At 42.0% G+C, this 24,062-nt stretch overlaps 2 protein-coding genes across 2 annotated transcripts in view; both read right to left on the bottom strand.

Annotated features, from left to right (window-relative positions):
- Positions 1–4,773, bottom strand: part of otog (otogelin) — a 47,567-nt gene extending 42,794 nt beyond the window's left edge. Inside the window, exons 1-7 of the mRNA XM_056608062.1 lie at positions 4,689–4,773; positions 3,542–3,640; positions 3,103–3,260; positions 2,249–2,370; positions 1,951–2,159; positions 1,496–1,626; positions 1,169–1,275 (exon numbers count right to left, since the gene is read on the bottom strand). Coding sequence (XP_056464037.1) covers positions 1,169–1,275; positions 1,496–1,626; positions 1,951–2,159; positions 2,249–2,370; positions 3,103–3,260; positions 3,542–3,640; positions 4,689–4,716 — 854 coding nt within the window. The 5' untranslated portion in view covers positions 4,717–4,773. The remainder of the gene's footprint in view (positions 1–1,168; positions 1,276–1,495; positions 1,627–1,950; positions 2,160–2,248; positions 2,371–3,102; positions 3,261–3,541; positions 3,641–4,688) is intronic.
- A 5,548-nt stretch (positions 4,774–10,321) lies between these two features.
- On the bottom strand, positions 10,322–15,917 carry aph1b (APH1B gamma secretase subunit). The gene is made up of 6 exons (XM_056608243.1): positions 15,566–15,917; positions 14,922–15,092; positions 14,585–14,658; positions 14,042–14,164; positions 13,458–13,585; positions 10,322–12,661 (listed from the first exon to the last, which is right to left on the bottom strand). Exons 1-6 carry the CDS (start codon positions 15,676–15,678, stop codon positions 12,494–12,496), a joined length of 777 nt encoding a protein of 258 aa, XP_056464218.1. The 5' UTR covers positions 15,679–15,917; the 3' UTR covers positions 10,322–12,493.
- Between the last annotated feature and the right edge of the window lie 8,145 nt (positions 15,918–24,062).

The following is a 24,062-nucleotide window of genomic DNA, read 5'->3' as shown; positions in this document are numbered from 1 at the left end:
AAACACACACACAAACATACACACACACACACACACACACACACACACACACACACACACACACACACACACACACACACACACACACACACACACACACACACACACACACACACACACACACACACACACACACACAAAGAGAGACACACACACAAAGGCAAAGAAGGACTCTTTAAGCCGAGCCAGGGGTAAAGTCATACCTGGGACACCTGGGATGGCGGACTATTCCAGAGATGTTAATGAACTCGGCACAAGCACTGAACCTTGAGTGACTTTACAATTCTAGGGTTTATCTGGAAGTCATTACCCGTGGATACACTTTAGAGTAATATATTTGGTGTGTATTGAAAATATGGTTCATTATATTTCCTTTATTATTATTTTGTTTGATTTGATAACATTTCTCTGCTCCGAATAATAATCGTAACTATTCAGCCATTTATTTATACATGTAGTACTTGACAAACAATTCAATTATTTGTACTTATTGTACTGACTTAGCCTGGGAGACAGATAAATCAGAAAGCTAAAGTTTTATTTGCGTCTGGCCTCCCTTTTGTTCTGACAGATTTCCAGCAGACCTGGCTGCTTTCTTATTTACTGCCATTTGATTTCTTTCTGCCGTTTTTCCTCAGAAAGTTATCGTTTGATAACTTTCAGACCTCTGCCACGTAGGAAAGAGGTCAGAACAATCACAAACATTTATCCAATAATGGGCGGGTTTGATACAAAAACCACAACCAAGATGGCTGCCGCAGATGTGTCACACATTTTGTAGCGATCATTGGTTGTTTGGTTTATCCAAATGTTTATTAGTTATTTTGTTCGGCTTCCCTTAGAAATCAAAAATTAACTGAGAGGTTCCAGACTCATTTATGTATTGTATCGGCAATGTCACCTTTTTTACTTGAAGTACTTGATAAACATTTCATTAATGTATGTCTAGCTGAATTTGCACCAGAAATCCGCCCTAACGAACAGTTCTTACAAGTATAGGAAGTTTATGGCATGCCTTTTCCTTTTAGGATATTTCATGAACCACATTTCATCACATGTCCATCTATTTTCCTCTACACTACACCTCCATTCTGTGTTAGTGGGAATAAATTAGTAAGATTTTAATCTAGTTTCCTGTTACAGTGACATTTAGTGTGGATGGTCTTACAGGCAGAGGTCGTTGGAGCAGCTGGCCATGTAGGGCAGAGGGCTGACAATCGCATGGCAGCTCAGAAAAGGCTCCTCCAGCAGCATAGCACACACCTCTTCCACTTTCTGTCCCGTTGCAACACAAAGATATCAAAATTAGGTATGTGCTCGTAAAGGTGGTATTTTCTCTTCAAGAAATTGACAACAGAAACAGGAGGATTGTATGACGGATGGCATGCTCCATATAGGAAAGACATTTTAGGGATGTAGACACAGGATGAAAAAGAGTGACCAAAGCAAACAGCATATTCCTCTGAATGCAATGCAAAGATGAAATAGACCTTACCAACAAGAAATGATCATCCAGCCCAGCACAGGGTGAGGGGAAGCCAGAAATGACGAGGAGACATACTGCTTCGTGTGGCTTCGCCTCCATCCAGCTGTTTCCAAACATGTCTACTTCTGCAGTCACCAGTCCTGCAGGAAGAGATGTCCTTTCACTTAGGTTTGACTGAACTTTTTAACTTCTTCTTGATTCTTGATTCTTTGTTAGAATAAAATAAGTAGAGAAAATAGCCATACATTGCAAGCATGTCACAACCAAAAGTCTTTATTCTACAGTGTTCATGGAAATTGTTTTAAAACAATATATATGGTATTATTGTTATCATTTACAAATGTTGCGTGATTGAGGATTATTCCAAATAGCAGCTTGTTAAACATGGCTTGTTATTTTGTAGCTCAGCAAAGACCAAATGATGACAATGTGGAGACATGACCTGAGGGATTGATCAGCCATACCGTAGCTGGTTTTGAGGTCATCTTGGACGTCAGCGTTAAAGTTGCCACACAAACCACAGGTTCTTCCCACAAACTCTGGGCTGAGTTTGATGTAGACAGAGCCACTGTGTCCATCCCAGGCAAGAGTGAAGCCTTCGTGCCGGGTCACCAGAACATAGTGGGCGATATGCTCCAGCTCCAGGTCATGGATGTGGTGAGGCAGTTCAAGACTGTATACAACAAGACCTGCATTAGGACTTATACTCTAGTGAATGCGACAGATCTTTTTGTTTCTGTTTTATGTATTTTAGTATTTTACCGTTGGCCATTGAAGGTGACAGTATCGCGGTTCAGCCTGACCTCCCCTTCCGAAGGAACGAAGAGACTGATAGAGCGTGTGCAGTTATACCTGGAGCCTTGGCAACCAGGGTCGTTATGGACCTGCGGGGTAAAATAGCTTCATACATTACAAACTCACTTTCAAAGTACTTAATTTAAAATACAAATAAAAGTATATTTTTCAGAAGGAACATATTAACTTGCAAAAGTCACAAGTCACTTAACCTCTCAGTTGACAAGCCTTGGCATTATTCCAACAGGTGCAGAGCTCTCTCCACTGGGTAACTGGTCATTAGACGCATGCATGCTTTTAATTCAGATTAGATCTCAGAGCTCTATTACTAACCTAATGTACTGACCCTAATGATGGGGGTACTGGTTATCTGATTTCAAACAAACATATCATTTAAAAGTGAAAAGGAAAGATACAATAAATGGTTTTCCTTTTGATTTTTAGATATAAAAATAATTAAGAAAATGTAATATTGTTTTCAGCAACAATTTCGTTTTCCCAGGGACAGTAACCTCCTAACATCCTGGGGAGACAAAGTCCAGCTCTGTTGCAGATAGCCTGATAGATAATTGCAGTATTTAATGGTAATTGACCCTAATAATTGGACAGCTTTCACTAATCTCGAAAGCAAAGCTCTTCCTGAGGCAAAGACTGAACTTAGTAAGTGGAAAGCATTTTTCCACGGGACACATTCCAGTTCAAATGCAGCAGGCCAAGTCAGGGGACGTAGCAGTGAAAGCAGCTGAACTTATGAATACATTTTGGGTGGATGCCTAGTGCATTAGGGTCCTGGCAGGCATATTGGCTTGTTTGTACTGTACCTGGACAGTGATACTGGATGATGTGATGTACTCGCATTCCTTTAGCAACGTGTAGCTGCATCTCCCAGGGAAGTAGTAGTAAAGACCATCAAACGTCTCAAAGTTATACTGGCCCCACGAACGGCATGTCATCTCCCTCTCAAAGCCGGTGTTGGGAACTGGGAAGATAAAATCACAGATTGGTTCACGGCCTTGATTGGCCGGCAGCTTGATAGATACATGGAAACTACAAATATGTATCCCCATCATTTTTAACAGAGGATGCACGCACACACGCACACACACACACACACACACACGCACACACACACACACACACACACACACACACACACACACACACACACACACACACACACACACACACACACACACACACACACACACACACACACACACACACACACACCTTGCCAAGAGTTAGGACCAACTGGCGTACCTGTTTGACATCTGGCACCAGTGGCTTGATATAAACTGCAGTCACATGAGTCTGGGTGCACACATTGACCTCCATTCAGACAAGGAAACCAACAGAGATCTGAATAAAGAACATACACACTATTAAACGATATACTTGAACCATAGCATGTTAAAGATGTTGAAATCCTGTTTTGCAATTTCTCTATTGGATTGGCTCAATTGAATGGTCAAGGCTCAAATGTCTGAGTGGACGAAAATAATGTTCTGGGTTCTAAGAAGGTTAGCCCCCGACTAAATGAAATGCCCAGTGACCCTATTCTGGATGAATCAAGGTTGGATCAAAAAAGAGGCATATTGTCAGCCGTATTGTCAGCCATATTACCCCTCTTGGCATCAATTAGAGCCAATCTGAAAAAACTATTTGAATGGCTAGTATATTAAAATACGACTTTTATAGGCCAAATTAACTGATTATATGTAAGAACCATCATCTCCGGTCACCCTCCCTCTCAGGCCCTTCTCTAAGTGCAGGCTTGCCCCCCCCCCCCCCCCCCCCCCCCCCCCCGAGCTGTTCTGGTGTCTGCACAGGTTCATCTAATGACGGCTCCTTATCTTGCCTTAACACCATCTGTGTAATGGTCAGGTGGGACAGGTGAATGGTGAGCTTAAAGCCTAGCAGGAGCTAGCCACTGCCTGCCCACTCAGGCATGTTCTATAGGGTCAGAGTTGACAGAAGGTGTATGTAAGTGTCAGATTGGTGGCTCTGTAAAGAGCACTTTCTATTTGATAACTGGATTTGTGTACGACTTTGTATCAGTCTTTGTTCCAGGGTCAAGAAGTGACGTTTCTAATGTATAACAGCCAATACTTAGGATAGGGCCGTAGGTGGGTGGGATGGAGGCATGGCCGGTGACTCCCACAAAGCCAAAATGTTCCCGATTGAATTTGCTCATTGTCCAAAGTCTTCTCGTAGGTATCATTGAGCTAGCTGATTAACCCTCATAACTGGCTCGTTGATAACATATTCACTGTCAGGCAAGTTGGATTAAAGTGTCTTTCTAAATGAAGAAAATATGCAGCTGAATTCACCTTTATCATTTCCATAATAACATGTGGATGAAAACAGACGCTTCTGTTATAACTTATTAGTAGTAACCATTCTATACCTGAGGCAATCTTGTGTGACAACATCATTCTTTCCTTGGAATGCCTGTAGGATGAGGAAGAATTAACTGGAGCTGTAAATCCTGATTGAGGGCCATCCAGTGGCAAACTGGATGGTTCGTCCCAAGAATGGACCATGGTCGTGGGTGAGGTTGTTGAAACGTTAAAGTCTGTTGAGATTGATGATGATTGATTGGTTGATCTGACCCATGGTTGGCTGGATGATGAGTTAGATGACGATTTGGTCAAGGGATTTAGCAATTTATTGAATGGTGTCGGACTGGGTGATGTATGCTTCAATTCTGTTGAGCCGGTTGTTGGTTTGTTGGTTGGTGAGCTTGCTGAATCTTGCTTCAATTCTGTTGAGCTGGTTGGTAATTTTTTGGGTGGTGTTGAGCTTGGCGATTCCTGCTTCAATTCTGTTGATATAGTTGGTTTTTGATTTGATGGTATGGTGCTGGGAGATGCCAGGGTCGATTTCGATGGGATGGTTGGTGAATGATCAGAGGCCAGCACATCGGTCGATGCCTCCTCTGTGTCTGGGGAAATTATCGGTGATTTGTTGGACAATGTTGAGCTGGGTGTTGACATCCTTATCTGCATCAAAGTGGTTTCAGCCATTGGGATTGTTGATGGTACTTCTTTTGAGGTAGTGACCGCTTTGTATGTTGCTTTGGAACCAGTTAATGTTCTACTGGATGGCACAGAGTCTGACAAGAGATGGCTTGATTGTGGTGGATTGCCAGATGAGAGGTGGCTTGGTGATTCCACGTGAGAATGTGCAGGAGTAGGGGCCTTATCTGATGGTGTGGTTATCACATTTGTCGGTGTCTCTCTAATTTGTGATAGTCTTAATTGTTCTCCGATTGCCGTAGATTGGTTAGATAATATTGAGCTTGATAGTGATTGGCTGTGTGAGGGGGAATGTGATTGGTTAGATGGTAGTGAAGTGGTTTGTGGTAGGTTGGATGTTGTTGGTGCGAAGTTAGAAACGTTTTTCTCTGATGATATGTGGGATATGTTGAGGTTTTCTGCAATGGGTTGTTGTTGACCTGATGTCTTGCCTAAGGAAATTGGGTTCTGGCCGTCTGACTTGTGGGTCACTGTGGTGGAGGAGGTTGAGTTGGATGGTAACTCAGTGGCTGCTCCCTGAGTTGTGAGAAAAAACAAATCAAGAGTAACTCGGTGTTTAATAACTTCATACTCGCTTCTTGCTATCAAATTATACTAAAAACAATTATATACAGATTCCAAGACTTAATGGTGATTGCCAAAGGCAATGTTATCATACCGAACCAAATACTCCTTGCATTGCAACCTGATTCTGTTTGATCTCAAGTTAGTTATATTGTCTTGTGTAGTGTAAAATGATAAACGTCTCACATGACATATGAATAAAGTCTTAAAATGTAGACTGCTTAAGAAGTTTTATTTTCATTTGGTCAAAATCCCTGGTGATTAATACTGTTGAGAGCCAAATTAAAATGGCGAGTGGTCTGCTCAGGCTGGAAGTGGGGAATGCTCTGGGAAGAGGGAGCGCTAGAGGGAAAAGGGCTGTCAGCCCGCCTTCATTAACGACTTCACTGTGAATTTCAACGCTAACACTTTCCCATTCAGAAGAAACCTCTACTGTTTTCTGTTTTTTCCTTTTGACAATACTTTTGGTTATGTTTGAATAACGGCTAAGCGCTTCGTGTCAAGGATGGCAAAATAAGTGGATAGGCTACCTGTGTGAACACTTTGAATTCTACATCAAAACAGGGGCCGCACAATATTACTTCACCTGGTGCTACAACATAGGTATTATAATCCAACCCAGACTGCCTAGAAACCCGAGCACTCAAACCTCGGCTTTCATCTCAAAAGGCAGGGATAAAGCCAAGGGAGAATGTATCTTGATTAATTATTAAGCATTGATGGGTATCGGTACTATTATGACTGTGAGTGTGAACATGCATATACAAAATAGGACATGGTCGTTCTCAGTTATTTGACACTACTTTGTTTTTCACGTGTCATGTTGCAGGTATTGAACATCAGGTGAAGAGAATTTACATCAGGTATCAGATAGAGCAGTTACATGAATGCCCTGGGGATGGAGGTCAGAAAACCTCAGGAAATCTAATTTGTGTAATGAAAATGTTAATTCTGCTGTCGGATGGACCACAACACGACTGTCCACTATTGATGGTGTTTTTGTAATTATGTGGAATTTGTGTCATCTCATATGTAGGCCTAATTGATTGAGGTTTCTAAGCCATTTAGTCAAATTAATGACGGATAGAACTAGGTTAAATATCTCATATAAATATGTATATAGGACTACGACACACAAGTTATTTGTGAGGAAAAAATGCGCAACAGCTGCTAACTCGAATGGCTACACTACAAAGCTGTTTTTTTTTTAAATCGCAAGGCAAAAAGTTTCGAGCACGCACGAATCCTTTGCTTGGATAAAAGTCTTTAAATCACTTAATGCTGTCTGTCTGTGTCTGTGTCTGTGGGCCTAACGTATTTACGTGGCCCATCAATGCTACGTTTCAAAACAGCGGCTCTGCTCGCCTACCTGTTCTCTTTGGGAAGCGGTATCCCATTTCGGCAGCATTATCCTGCTGCTTTCGCTGCTGGAAGAAAGAGAACAAGGAGTGGTTTGTTCCTCGCAGGTAATCAGCACTTGCGGTGGTTTGGAGAAAAATGGCATGAACAAACACCATAGTCCTTCCCTGACGCAGACATTGGCTATTAGGCTATCTAAAGAAAGAGCAGCATAATTAATAGCTAAGCGAGCAGTAGATAATTTATGCAATTCAATTATGTATTTTTTATATTATTTACGCATAGGCCTATATTTTATGAAATAAGGTTGCATACATGGTAGAAATATCACACATCCTCAGTATTAGTATGTTTATAAAAAATGTTATTATAATTCTAAAACATTAGGCTATAGCCTAATAATAATCATAACACACTTATGTCATGCATCTTCGGTGCATGACACCTCATAATAATCAGAATCGACTTACTTGTTCAAAACATGCCAGTCAGTGATATTCACACTATCAATACCCCAGGATATGTGCGCTAGAACCAAACAGAAAATCACTCAAATTAGGTCAATTTAAATAAAAAGGAAAATACCAAGAATCGTTTCAGAAAATAACTGATATTTCTACTAACTACAGCAAATGTCAACTAACGTCTTAAATATCTGTACTTAAGGGCAAGCCTAAAACTTCATAATGAATCATATTTTCTTAAAAAGGGCGATTCAGGCCGTTAAAAAATACAATGACCCACTTGTTGACAATGTATTATTATTCAGCTTTTGACAAAAACTCAATCTATTTTTAATAGAAATAGGCTTGCCTTCAATGGATGCTGCACATTTAAGGAAGTTTGCAGACAACAAATATGAATTGATCAATACATTCTAATCACTTTGATCGGAGACTTACCCTGATAAATAAGGATGAAGTAAATTGATAATAACCGCAATATCCTTTTCCAGCCATAACTTAGAATAGGATCCATCCGTGATGCATGCGATCCACAGTCAGTGGAATCGCTAACTCTCCTGCCAGTAAAAATTCAAGTTCAGCTGGACCATCGACACATTGTTTCAGATACCATCACGCTAATGTGCGTCGTTTGGAGACCTGCTGTATGTGCGTCTCACGCGCCATTCGGATGTTCCGCTAACCTTCGCGCTTCAGCCTATAATAGCGGACCGCGCCTGCAGATTTGCATATTACCGCACGTCACCCACTCACAGAGGAAGAGCGCGAATGACGAAGAAACAGGCTTGTAAATTATTTTGTGTCACTTACTTCAACTATCTTATTTGATACTTTACATCCATTCATATGAAAGTTTGCCCATTTTATTCTGACAACTCTGGATTCGTGAGGCTATATTGGCCTATGAGAGCCCGGAATGTATGTGAGGAAAACTTCTCTCACTTCCAGTCGCTCTCTCTCTTTCAAACCGGGACGTTAACGGAGAATTAAGTTAATTCGTCTGCTGGGTGGGTGTGTATTGTAGGCCCGTGTGTAGGCCCATTTGTAGGCCTATATGTATAGGCCTATGTGTAGGCGTAGGCAACGTGTAGGCCTATCGATCACGTCACATCCATCACATGATTTAACATGCTATTTATAATTTCAACATAAAATGTCTGATACCATCGCTATTTTAATTGTATGAGCCTTAGGTCGACATCAAGGGTTTAACAGGCTCCCAAAAATGGGATCATGTTTTCAATAGGCTATCAAATCTAGGCCTTCACATTTTTTAGGATAAACTGACAAATTAACCTTACAACGTTACAATGATAATCAAATGTTACGTCAGACGTAGCATTTCAACATGACATGAGTTCAGGTGAATCATAAATATAGCGTAGATAGCGTTTCAGTGCGGGGAGTGTCTACTTTATTCTCAGAGTGGGGGGGAATAAAGGGCTTTGACCGAATCCCCCGAGGAGACCCACAGGGGTGCTCCCACGTCCCGCTCCGCTTTGTTCTGCTCTGCGCCGGGTGTCTGGTGTCATAAATGGAAACTGCACCTGAACAGAGTGAGGGAGAGAGGACTGGGGGAATCAGGGGGTAAAGTACATGGCCGTCAGGGGATAAGCCGAGGCAAAGGGAGCTGGAGTGTAAGAAGTCTATATACGACTCGACTTGACTTATTTGCACTGCCCTCTTCTCACACCACAAAAGAAACGATCGTATCAAGCCCCCGGTCACCAACTCGTTTAGACATGACGTCATACTCTTTGTGAGAACAGGAAAACATTGAAGGTGTAAAACAGAAATCACTATGAAACAAAAAACGTCCATCTCTATAACAAATCTACTGGGCTTAGGGAGTCTTGGACGTGGTCAGCCCTCGCATTCTCTCCACTATTTATACATTTCATGTCAGCGGCCCTCATGTTTTTAACATGCAGTTGTCCAGCTCCAGCGCCTTCTTAACAACCAAAAAGATCCCTCCTCCTCCACTATTTCATATACATTTTTATAATGCAATGGTTGTTCGGACACAGCTTATGTCATTTCTGAATCCCAATAACATCCTTGAAATATTCATATTTTTAGGGCCTCCACACAGGCTACAGAATCAGCCCTGCTCGAAAATTCTTATGAGTTTCTCCTCGTTAAAGAGTTTGGAGAGTGTGCACTACTACTTCTACTGGACCTCATTACTGCTTTGACACTGTTGATCATGCGATACTCATTGATCAAATAATGGATTCTCTATTGGTTGGAGAGCTTTTAAGCTGGCTCACCTCAAAAATGATAATGAAAACTCCTTCAATATAAGCAATTTCTCCTTTCATCCTCAACACAGGAACCATGTGGGGTCAAATTTTCTCAATTTACATGCCCACTGGGTCAAATAATATAAAAAAATTATATATAATTCCAGTGTTACAAAGATGATACACAGCTTTACCTCCCCCTAAGACCTTGGCCAATACAGAGGATCTCCATCATGAGGACATAACTAGATGGTCAAAAAACGTTCTACAATTAAATGAAAACAAATCTGAAAGTTTTATTTGGCTCTCCTGATTCCACAGACAATTAGTCAAAACCTTGGCCAGGTTTAACTGTCAGCCAAAAGTCTTTGCCTAGTATTTTATATATCATCAACAATATTTATTCTCATTTCATAATTTCGAACAAGTTATCCATGATTTTGTCTCGACTGGATTTCTGTTACTCCCTATACTTTGGTGACTCTTAAAAATAGTCCACGATCCTGCTGACAGGCTTCTGACTTGCTCCAGGAAGAGGAACCACATGACTCCTGTGCAGGCCTCTCTTCTCTGGCTCTCCATGCGCTTTGTGGGTTGTTTATAAAGTTAGCACCTGTCTATTTGGCCGTGTGTGTTAATTTATTGTTGCCCTGTTTAGACATCTATCCACTCTGATATGATGTTTCTATTGTGTACCCACTATGCGATATCTTTGCACTGTACAGGGATTTTTCTCAACTAGTTATTTTAAATGTGCTCTAAATTTTATTCTACTGTTTTTAATAAAGCACCACCATTGGGTCACGAAATTCTCTGAAATAGTCCCAGCCTTTTGTGTTAAACTGAAAAAGAAGCAGTATAAAAATGCAATAATTGAATTGAGTTGAGGATGTAATACAAGGTAGGCCTATTTTATATAGCATACAACAATGGTATTGTGTTCAATATTTTCCAATCAATTATCTACTAAAGCAGAAAATGGCTTACATTATCTCTTGTATGCAGATCAAGTTGTAGGCTGTACGGCATTCCCCTAGTGCAATGTTTATATCAAGGGAAATAAAAAAAATAATAAGTTATTAATAACTGCTTGTTTGCTTCAATCGTCCAGTGGAAACATTGTTTATTATCCAATCTTTAAGCATTATCAGTGATCTTAATACAATCCTAAATTATGAATTATGTACAACACACAAAAACATCATTTCTGCAGACTGTGTGGTAAAACTGCATTCCAATTGACTTATTAATTGAATCAACAATTATTGCAACAAGAGCAATGTCCATTATCTAGAGAAAAGGGCTACATGACTAAATTGCAATACACATACAACAGCTGACTATGGTTATCGTACTGAGTATGACCACAGAGTATTGCAGCCGTTTTGCCGCTACAACAGAAGTTGAAGTGGTGTGATCACTTCTATGCAGTGAGTGATGGAAAGAAAGGGGAAGGTAGGAAAATGGGGTGTGCTACCACTCACAGATCAGTACAGGTGTGAAACAACAGGTACCAAGGTCCGCAAGAGACAGGTTAGTGATTGGTTTATGTGTGGTGAAGCACACTTTACATTGATATTGGATTGCCATTTTGATTGCTCTCTGTTTTAAAGTAAATACATCAGGGATCAATCCTCATGTCTGTACCAAAGCTGTTTTGATGGCACTGAATACATTGGAGGCCATTCTTCTTACTAAATGATGTTTCACAATTGCAAGGATGCTTCCTAAGTAGGTAGAAATAATGGGGATAGGGAGGGATAGTGCCATCCTTATTCAAAAATGTCAAGGAGGCATCAGATGGTTCCTTGGATATCCTAGACAGATATCCAATAAGGCTGTGCATCACAAGAACCACCGAGAAGTTGTTCGAATCATGTTTTAGTTACACATGTTTAAGGCTAACTACATGAATTTGTTGATGCAACAACATTTATTTGACCGCTTTCATGTTTCTTACAAATAATCGTTTAATTTAGTCGTTATGAAGAATGAGACAAAACGACAACCAGCTAGCTCCAAACAGTTAATAGACAGAGGTGCTACCTGGACGGGCTACTAGTTGAAACACTTCCCCAAAGTAGGTTCCTAACAAGGAATATTCCTAATCAGGTATCAAGGTTACAGGAAGCATCCCTGCATTTGCATAACAGCCCTAGCATCCCCAATATGCCCTACTCGCGAGGCGCTTTTGACAAAAGCATCTTCTCAATGAACTGAATGCCCATATGGTGAAGGGAAGAGCGTAAATAATAAACACATAATAGCACACCAACGTTGGTATACTTGAATGATGTGTTTGTTTCTAAAGAGTGATGGAAAAGGAGGACATTTTTTACACATTGACAGAAGAATCCAATAGAGCAATTAAAAACAAAAACAAAAACATTGAATACGGTGTTTTTTTTCTTTCTAGGGATAGATTTTTTTACATTGAGGAGGTATCACAACCTCATCCGCCTCATCCCATAGACCACCAGGAAAGGATTTGCCGTGATCTTTTGATATAGTCCCCCAGATTGTTGTCGCTTCTGAGGTACTGCGTTATCTTGGCCTGTGATTGGCCAGTAGGAAGTCCTTGTCTTTGCAGGTTAGGCAAAGCTTGAGGTTGCGTAGGGAGCCCCCCGCACAGCAGAAGGCCCACACGCCCATCAGAAACATGATGATGTAGGTGGGCACCAGGCTGCCCACATAGTAGGGGTTCTGGAAGGTCTGAGGGGAGATGGGGAAGAGCCAATCAACAACATAAGAATAAATAAACATCACGTCAATGGGTTCAACACGAGAAAGGGCAAGCAGGTTTAGTCAGAGCAAGCAAGCGACCGTGATTCAAGCTTGTGCTCTGGACTGACCCCATTTCCATTAAGGAACAGAATGAAATAGGAGAGAAATGGTTCATAGCTTCATCACATGCGGAAGGTTTTAAGACAGTGTTTCAGCTAAACCATATTCCTGCATAGTACACTCTTAATCTGTCAGCAAAAATGGACCATAGGGAAAATCCATACACACCCTCAAACACCTTGGATGATTTTAGTTGGCTAAGGAATAGACGCCTGTGTTGTTTTGATTATTATAAACATTGAGCACTCTAGGCAATTTAAATTGCATTGCTGCCTACCGCCTGTAAAAAAACCCCGCATTTTAATTAATTTACAACTAATAATGATGTACGTGTTTATTTAGATATAGAGCGAGAAAGTGGTCACTCGAGATGCAAGTAGAGACTCATTCTAATGCCAGATGTGAACTGAGGTACTAAGAGCTTCCCAATTGCAATCGTATCCCCCAAGAAGGTGCATGTTAACACCGGGTGTTAACAGGGCCTAGGTTTCTATTGACCACGTTATTCCCGTCACCCTGCAACTCCAGTGGCACTTTCTGTGTGAGGGTTGCATATAGAGCGCGACAGCGCCAATAGCATTTGCAGGGAACACCGATTTACTTGACCGGGCTTGTGGCAGTCAAGTATGCAAATAACTACGCACAATTCCCAAACCCTACATACCAGACATGAAACGAGGAGGTGGCTGGCAACCACGATGACCAGGCACCACCAGCGCTTCTTTTCACAGGCGTCGAAGAACACCACTCCCCAGAACATGTGGAGAAGGATGATGGCCATGGTCATGAAGGCTGCAAAGAAGAAGAGAGCACAGTAAGTCCTCCGTCTTCCCAGAGGAATGAATTCTCCATTAGTTTGGTGATGGCGTCAGCTAGTGGCAGTGGTGCACAGCCACCTGCTGATAACATAACCGAAAGAAGTGGTTAGCAATGAAACTGACAAAGAGTGTGTCCAGTATCACTTAAGGCCAAAGCAAAGTGATCTTATACAAGTGCTTCCACCGAAACTGCTATGTAGCAACATTTGGGTACCCTGTGTAATAATGCACGACACCAGTGACGCCGAATACGAGGTAACTGATTAAGAAAAAGTAAAGAGAGGTCATCAAGTGTGTGCGGCTGAATTTTAAAAAGCCCAGGAGTCATATTCTCTAGACACTGTTGATCAATTGATCATTCATCAATTGCCTCACATGATATCAACACCATTGAATGATCACAGGGCTAAGCGGCTAGATGGTATTGTACCTGAGGACAGGAAGTAGTGTTGGGAGTCCCCATGGATACCCACGGTGCCCGGTCCCACCGAGTCTGCCAGGATGTTGATCACCGAGAAAGCTCCACTCATGAACCCAAAGCCCAGGCCAGAGACTAAGTCAACACACATGGAGGCGTTGCAAATTAGCATGGGTTATAAAAGTAATATGTGCTATGGTTCTGGATATACTTTAAACAATAATCCATCAAACAAATCAAGCATGAATTGGGTTACAGATAATACGTATCCATAAGATGATGTTATACATTTATAATTTAACACTTTTAAAATCCTTATAAGCTATGAAATTAACTTGAAAAGGAATCCAAGAAATAATCAAGCTACATTGCTATTGCTAGCGTGGCCTCTTGTTAACTTCTCTTTGATGCATTATCCTTTTCAGTGAATTGCTAGCCGAGGCAGCACATTCCACCCATCGTGGTATCACATGATAGGTTGAGCCTGTGTGTTCCACAAAAGAGGAATTGTTAATTGTTCCTTTCATTTTTGGAAACGGTCACGTCTGAACACACCATAGGCCAGCTGGCGAATGGAGATAGGCATGGTCTCCTCCTGGCTGAGTGCAAGAAGGCCTTCATTTGCTTTCCTGTGGGACAGAGAGACCAACATCTCAGTGAGTTTCTACATTAAACACTCAATACATTGCATCACATTGAAAATCTCATTGTATTGACCAAACTTAGATCCCTCAGGATGGGAGACAAAGGCAGTATTCTTTCTGTATCTTTTTGAGATTGAAAGGATATTTGACCCAGTATAACATATTTTATTGCTTTAGTGAAAACATATAACTAAATAAAATACAAAAAGCAGCTAAATAAACAGTTGTGGACAAAGCCACACTCTTACTTGAGTAGTTTGTAGTAACCGAAGCGGAACACTTCCTGCAGTAAGACTGACAGCACCACTCCGAATATCAGCAGACCTCTCTGCTGTGGGGCACTCTCCTTGTTGCTGATCTGGACCGAGATGAACCAAACCAGCGAAGACAGCAGCAGAGAAACCAGCCAGAAAAAAGCTCTGCCGAGAAAAGGTCACAACACACATACACACAAGTGACCAATTTGGAAGATAACAGAATACTGTTCATTCAGTTCACTTTTGATCAAGGCAACTGTACAGGTGTTGGTTTTAGGTGAGGCATCTTCCGGCTCCTCTTCTGACAGTATGACTGCAGGGTCTAACAAATATGAGCTCATATCAGCGTGTTTTGGGCCACTGGAATTAAGGTAATAGAATATCGGAAAACTATACATTAGATAACTGAATCAAGACAAGATTGTAGATGCCAAACCAACATCATTAGAATTAATGGTGTATAAAACAGTACACAATGAATGAGAAGATCGATAGGATAGTCACAAGAAGGATAGTCACAAGAAGCGAGCCAGACACTATAGAATTGTATATAGGTAAGTAAGCGGCTCTACAACACAACGCTAGACTAACCAACAATCAAATCCTCGTATTCTTAACCGTGTAACCCAACTTACCCTGCTATCAAGAATATGACCCGTAGTGGATCACGGGCAATAGTAAACAGGAACAAAGCGATGGCGGGTCCAAATGCAATGAATGTGCACCCGAAAAAAACCGATGCTGTCATTTTAGATGTTGATTAAAACCCGCTCAAGAGCAGCGCAACGCAAAGCGCCTTGTCTTGTTCTTTCAAACTCCGTTTCACGATAAGGCTACTGTACTGTAAACATTCGGAAAGACGTCCTTTATCGTAGTTGACTGTTTTTCATTATTCTCGACGGTAATTCCGGTTCCCTGTGTCGTCACGTTGTTTTTTCAGAAACACTTCCTGCTTGGATTGGTCGATGTCATGTGACGGGCTTTGGCCCACTTCCAAGCCGGTAGGCCATTGGTATGGAAAGCCGATGGGGACAAACTCATGTGGGAAATATTTCCAAACTGGACAACGTAATTACGAAACGTGTCTAAATTATTATTTAGCACTACTCTTGGCCCGAAGGTATGGTATATTTCACTTGATAAACTCAATTATATCATCTGCTGGCTAACGTATTAAGACGGCCATATAACTATAGCAACTGTTCGTGCCGCACAGTCTCACGTCTCACACATAAAATATGTACTTTTCAATCAGTGCATTTGTCTTTTCCCTTACTTTTCAAAATGTTCCTCACTATCAGACTACTTCCACTAATATGGTTGAATAATAAGTATTACACTATTTCCACTATAATCATTGAATAAAATCAAATATTTTTTTATTCTAGCTATCTCCCTATCATTTTACATCCAACTTTGACAATGTGCCATGGCAATGTACATAAATCATCTAAAAATAGTATATTAACAAATGTAAATACATAATTAGAAAGATTTAATAGTTGTTTATTCAGGTAGACCTGTTCAACTGTTCCATATACTGTTAGTGACTCCGGCCCTCCCAAAGAGCCAGAAAGAGTGATCTGGCCCGCCTAAGAAAAGGTTTGGGGATCCCTATATGCTAGGAATCAGATCTGTCCGTTATTTATTGTCCAATCCAACACCGACATGCTCCAAGCCCTCTGAGTAGGCCTCCTCAGAAGCCTCAGCAGCAGCCCTGCGACCCATGCCACTGTTCTGTCATCAGGATCACTTACAGACACAGCGAAAGCCACTGATTCCCTTTCCAGAGCATCCTCTCTGGAATCTTCAGCGTCACCACTGGTGGTTCTACCCCAGCAGGATTCAGCCTCAGATGATTCATTCCAGACCTAAGAATTTCATTGGCATTATCAGATTGCGATGGACCACTTTCTCCACTCCTGTCGCGTTGTTCCTGATTTTCAAACGTATGAATGCCCTCATTCTTCTCAGTCAAAATAGTCAGTTGAGATTGCCTTCCTACCGTTCTGCCAGCTTCCTCTTCCCTTCCTTCACTTTATTTGCAAGCAGCACCTTGTCTCAAACATCCACAAGAGCACCTTTCAACTTCCTGTTGTACAGATCCGCTTGTCTCTTCTACTGTTTTATTGACTGATGTCTGAGAGATCCTCACAGCCTCTGCAAGGTCCCATTTGAGGGTCTGTACCTAATCATTATAGTCAACATCTTGATCAACCTGGAGAACCGACTTGAGCATCATTTCAATTGGCAGCCTGGGTGACCTGCCGATCATCAGCTGGAATGGTGCATATGACAAGGTGAGAGCCTTAAGAAAAAGCTACTGCTTTTGTAGTTACTGCTACATCCTCACATCATCAAGAAGATTTTGATCCCCAACGATGGTCATCATCATTTTCGTGAACGTCGCTGGACTGCTGTATAACCCCTGGGGCAGTTTGTTGTATCCCAAAAGGGGACCTGATTAAAGGTCTTGTTCATGCACCTCTACATTGTTGTTAGGTCCATTGTGGAAAAGAATGTGTTGCCCCCCCAAGGGCTGCCAGAGTTTATGCCTGGTGAGGGAGTGGATGTGCGTCTTCGACTGTGCGATCATTCAGCCACCGAAAGTCAGTGCACAGCCGCCGGTCACAGTTCTTCCACCCATAACCAAAGGAGATGCATGCTCACTGGTCGACTTTATGACACACTCCTCCATTTCATCCAAAGCCTCACGTAGCTTTTCATAATGTGAGGGAGAGAGCCTACGGTATGGTAGTCGGAAAGGCTTTGTATCACAGGTGAATCTCGTTTACAAGGGATTTCACTTTCCCACAGCCCAGCTTTAGGACGAGAGAATACAGAATCATTGCTCAGATTGCCAGCCTAAGCAATATTGCACTGGACATCAGCACTCTGTCCGTCAGTCATGTAGGAATAGTAAGAGTCAAAGTCTTCCAACAAGCAAAAGTTACTGGCTTGTTAGAAGGATTAGTGACCTTCACTGGGACCCAGTCGTCCCGCAATATTGGTGTCACAATCCTCCCTACCAATAAAGTGGCACTGTGCATTTTTACTTGGTTCAACTATGGATGTGCCAGCCGCAGAGAGAATTGCCTTCCCCTCTGTATCATCCTGAACCGAGTATGAAATCTTCTTCCAGAAATCCCCTGATATTTTCTTCACATGAATGAGATGCCTAATCACATTACTTCCCAATTTAAGATCATTACTTTGTCCATCAATAATGAATGTTGGGACTGAGGAGCAGAAGTCAAACCCTTTCATCTGTGGATTGAAGATGAGAGGGCTCGTCTACACTCCACTACAACCAATCAGAGTGACGGGTGTGACCGCCTCAGCATCAGGGTACATTGGCTCGCTCAAGAAAGGACAGTGCACATGAACTCAAAGTTCAGGCCATTCATCTACTATCAACAATGACTTTAAGCTCAATGATGCCCCAGACCCAAACATTAGTATAGAATAGGTTGCTGAATATGACTTGAGTCTTGTCTTCTACCGAATCACAAAAAGAAGAGTGAACAGATTCCAGATCAACATCACCCTCTGGAAACATTTTTCCCGGCCCTCCACTGGTCTATCTTCATGTTGGCCGCCTTGTTTTCGCGGATGACCAGGAACGCTACTGCCGGGCTGAACAGGTCGTGAGCCGGTTAATGGAGTTACTGGTCATGCTGAAGCCGTGTGGCCAGGCGCATGGCAGATGAAACACAGACGCTCGGTACGACAGTTATCAACTGTGCTGTGGTTCGCACCTCCACAGATTTCAGATGGACCCCGTGGTCTGTCTGCGTTCTGTCCCCTCTGCTGGAATCTACGTGACATTAGGATGAGCTGGAGTAGGCTGATAAGACGTTCCGGGGTCTGGCTCTCAGTGGACTGCACCAGAGCTGGCGGTTGCTTTTCTTTCCTGAGCTTGTGTATTCAGATCTTCTATGTGCCAAACAGATGATGTTTCAGGCCCAGCATATTTTCTGGGCTGATGCTGCCTTAGCCTTTGTTCTCGCTGACATTCATCTAGTCTCACTTCAGCTGCAGTCCACTCTTCTAAGGGCTTACACTTGAATATCAGAGTAAGCTCCCCAGTGCCACTGCCCGACAAGGTAAGCCATCTCGGCCTCACACAGCAACATTTACCACTGTCTGGTCGGTCCTCCAGACTTCCACACAAAAACATACATGGGAAGCCTGGAAATAAACCTACGCCCACTGCTTATAATTCCTGTTTCCCACGGTGGTTTATTTTGCCAACTTTTCGACTCTTTGGTGTACGTTTCTTTCAATTCATGTTATTCTCATGCTCACTGTGTTTTCCAATTAATTTTCCTCTTTTATGGTGCTTTTTTAGCCATTTAATTAATTGTGTTCTCGTTCTTTCTGTGTTATCCATTTTATTCATTTTGATTTAATTAATTTTTCACACACACACACACACACACACACACACACACACACACACACACACACACACACACACACACACACACACACACACACACACACACACACTCACTATTGTACCAACCCAGCTAAGCAGCCTGACATTGGCACACTTTCTGATGACACCCACCACACACTTAGTCTCCGGCTGGAACCTGCTAAAGCTGCAGCATATATGCAGCAGCTTCGGCAGGATCCAACAGCCGGAGACTGAGTGTCAAGTGTTTCTTTAACAAAGAGGCTTCCTGTAGGGACCATGTTGGACCCTCTAGGAGTGTGTTTCAATACCCCTTGAATCCCCTGCTATAGGTTTGTGTTGCAATTCTTTTAGCCGCCATTGGGGGATGGTGTTGTTAACTAGGGGTACATTGAGGCCCTAGGGGTACATTTAGGCCCCACCTACAATCGCCAACCACAACTGGGTTCCCGGGCACCACAGCAGGGCAATGCTAACGATTGGCCGTAACCATTGTCGCGGCGTGCGTTTCTTTCTAACTTCTGATGACAGCTGAACTACTAACTTAAATAACTTCTGTTTGGGCTACAGCCACCAGATCTATTATCTTGTATGTCCTTTAGGCCCTCCTTCATATAAACGAGACCCCTGGTCTCTAGCTTACGCCCAAGTCATTCCCCACTCCTTTGTGTATATTATTCTCTTTCTGATGACCTCAGACCTGCCCATTTGAATCACTTGCTGTTGGGCTAGATCCTCCAAATGTATAATTATAGTTTAATGGCCTGATTCATATAAAAATACACATTATGTCTCTATCTTAATCCAAAGTCATTCTAAGCCCCTATTCTTGATGATCTTCTGATTACTTCTGAACTAACCATTTCAATAATTTCCATTTGAGCTAGAGACACCAGCTGTATTATCTGTTATTTCCATTAGGCCCTCTTTCATATAAAATACACCCCAGGTGTCTAGCCTACTCCCAAAAGCCACAATCAATTGTTACTTTCTGGTGTCCATTTTGCGCAGTACATTTTATTGGCCAGTCGGTGGCAGTGTATACACAATATTTGCTAATTTTCTCTTTGGCTAGAGCCTGCACATTTATAATTATTTTACAGTTTTATGCCCTGATTCATATAAAAGACTATGTCTCAAACTGACACCCAAGTCATTCTATGCCCCTATTCATGGTGTGTTTTCTCCTATATTCTGATGACCTCTGACCTATACCTTTGAACAGCTTTCTGTTGGGCTATGTATATTATTGTATTGTTTAATGCCCTGGTTCATATAAAAGAGACTTCCTGTCTATATCTAATTCCAAAGGCATTTTATGCCCCTATTCATGTTGTGGCCATGTTGTGGCCATGTTGTGACCCATCTTCTGATGACCTCTGGCCTACACATTTTAATATTTTCTGTGATGTATTCATCACCCTGAACTGGCTTTGTCTCTATATCTTACCATCACTTTGTTCACTCAAAGGGTGAATGGGCAGTAGGAGCAGATGACTCTCCGTATCTTAGCTGAGGATCGAGATTTGAGTCAAAATGAGTCAGGACATGGAGATGGATGCACAAATGTCTATATCCAATATCCCTTGATTAGCAGGTTCCGCACTTTATTTAGTCATGTATTTACTTATTGAACCACGTATGACATAATTTCATTGTTTGCCAGGTGCGGATGTCCCACACTAGTCGTACTAGTTAGTCAGTTAACCTCTTCTCCTAAGTTAAACACCCCCTGTTAATTTCTCATCCTCCGTTAATCAACCTAGTTAACTGCTCCTCCAAAGTTAAACTCCCTTGTTAACCTCTCATCTTCAGTTAAACTCTCTGGTTAACCTTTCATCGTCAGTTAAACACCCTAGTTAACCTCTCATCGTCAGTTATACACCCTAGTTAACCGCTCCTCCTAAGTGAAACACCTTAGTTATTAACCTCTCATCCTAAGTTAACTCCCTTGTTAACCTCTCAATTTCAGTTAAACACCCTAGTTAACCACTCCTCCTAAATGACACTCCCTTGTTAACCTCTCATCCTCAGTTCAACACCCTAGTTAACCGCACCTCCTAAGTTAAACTCCCTTGTTAACCTCTCTTCAGTTCAACACCCTAGTTAACCGCACCTCCAAAGGTAAACATCCTAGTTAACCGCTCCTCATAAGTTAAACTCCCTTGTTAACCTCGCATCTTCAGTTAAACCCCCTGGTTAACCGCTCCTCCTAAGTGAACACCCTAGTTAACCGGTTCTCCTAAGTGAAACACGATGTCGGTGGAGGTGTAGAACTGCTTCGCATGACACTCGTGTCAGCATGTAGGCCACTCTGATATGCAGCCCATGGGAGTGGGGTGCTCCACACGGCAGGCACTGCACGAGAAGGTACATGTCAAACACGTGCAACACGATGGGGATCTTTATATTTTTTTATCTTATTAATATTTCCAGACTAAACCCGTTAGCTCTAGAGTCTGTTCAGCTTTGTGCAGCATCACAACTGTTAGTATGTTTCAATAGGTCATGTTTGACTGTTTCATGAAATTGCTTTCTTGGAAATGTCTATGTAGACAGAGGGTTTGCTTGTCCAAACAACTTTTTGATTATGGCTCGAACCAAAGGAATCGATGGACCCTATCACACAATTTGCGTTGCCCACAAATATTCTGAATACAGAATATGTTTTTAGAATACATGAAATGCACACATTGTGTAACATAAGCACTGTGTTACTTTGCACTTAAATATATGCAAAGCAGTGTTAACATGCTGAATACAAAGGGAAGGAAGAACAATCAGGACCTCATCAAAAGGGAATTAACTAGGCCACCTCAGCATGAAGTCTATAATGGAAGATAGCCTCTATCGCCATGGAAATTATGCCCATATATCTGAGAGCATCATTTAAAAGATACACTACATGCTTGCGTTCACTGTTCAACACACATTCAGATTGAATGCACAGTGGATGATCCCACAGTTTATAGCGACCAAATCAATCATCTTTATGACATCCTAGAGAAATATGAATCTGTATACGTTTTTTACACATTTGCTTTTTTATAATCAAACATTGGCAGCAAAATTCTAACGGAATTAGACAACGCAGATTAGGTTCATGTGGTTATGCAAGTATTTAAGTGAGCTATTCTGGACTCTTATGGACCTGAGGGGCCTCCAGCCATATAGAACATCAGATCCATGTAACGGCGTGCTCAGTAGGCAGCGTAAAAGAGCAGACAATAGTGTTTTATTTACAGCTTGGCAGAAACACAAAGCATAGGAAACAGAACGGACAAAACCATGAAGGGATCCGAGAGCTATCTCGAAGGTGGTGAAACAAGACAGCCCGAGGTGAAGGGAAACCGAGGGGTTTTGTAAGGATAACGAAAACTTGCATGAACCAACGAGAGACATGTGAGAGTGATCAGTAGATCGCCGCAACAAGGGTATAGATGGAGTGGTGACAAGATATCTGTGCTTAAAACCACCTGCAACGTGAGCCAGAATCCTCAAAAAGGGCTATCCGTAGCTGTCCAAGTTTTACTTAATTTGAGTGAAATAAAGCTGCTGCCCTAGTCTTTAACCAAAATAAATCACATTAAACAAAATTGGTTGGCTTGAACCAATGCCACAGTCGGCAATACAAAAGGCTTTGTTTATAAATACTGAAGATCACCTCCAGCACTGTGTTCCAATATCATGGTACCAAACACGCTCCCATCCACAGCCAAAACTCTCCTCCGGTGCCAACCAGTACCGAGCTGCACAGCCTCCCTCCGTCCTCCACACTCCAGGGCTATATTTAGGTTCATATTTGAATAACTTCCAACCCACTCACCATCATGTCTGCCTCTTGTTCGGTTTCTGCTGTCGATTTCATCAGCACCTACTTCTATGTAACTTTCTGGGTTTTAGTTTTTTTAATTTATTTTGTGGCACCACGGCCCGAGCCAGCAAGCCCATGGGTGTTTGCCTTCAGGGGGGAGCGATGTATATATACCTCCATGTTTTTTCATATGGAAATGGTTTGGCGTTAAAGGCAATGTTTATAACATGGCACACGGTAGGATGTGTTGCGGAGGGGTTTCAACGCCTTTTAAAGGTGTCAAAAATATGTGTTTGCGAGAGAATCTTTGATCTCATTACATTAAGAGAGACTTGTTTGTAATATGTTTCGAAGTGTATAGAGTTTGCAGATCTTTTTTAAAACTGCTTTGATGCATTGCTTTGAAAAAGCATGTTGAAAAGTAAAAGTAGGAAGCCTATAGCAATGACAAAACATAGGCCTAGACATGTTTTTGCACCATTGCCACTGATGCCATATATACACCGTTATATAGCAGGCCTACTTCCTTCTTGTACTTTGACAATGGTAGCATAATAACTGCAGCATAACTACCCGTGTGTGACATACTTGCCGCTCCCTATACAGGCTTATATATCGGGGCCCTAATTAACGGCAACTCTCACACACACTCTCGCTCTCCCAATTTCCCAGGTCATTTTCCAACCTGACAACAGAAACTGCAGGCTTGAAGGCTTTGCTTTATGTGACACCGTTACATGCTAATAATGGCTGCATTATTCATCCGGAGCCGTCCTTGGCAATCCGAATGTAAAATAGCAGCTTGGTAGATTAGCGGACACCACCTACAAACAAAATTGAACCCAGCGCTGCACCGATGTGTGGCGTTGGTTGTGAGTGGAAGAACATTGCCGACAGG

The sequence above is a fragment of the Gadus chalcogrammus genome, chromosome 14 (genome assembly GCF_026213295.1).
Source record: "Gadus chalcogrammus isolate NIFS_2021 chromosome 14, NIFS_Gcha_1.0, whole genome shotgun sequence".
Classification (NCBI taxonomy): domain Eukaryota; kingdom Metazoa; phylum Chordata; class Actinopteri; order Gadiformes; family Gadidae; genus Gadus; species Gadus chalcogrammus.
This window is presented reverse-complemented; position numbering and strand designations above follow the sequence as displayed.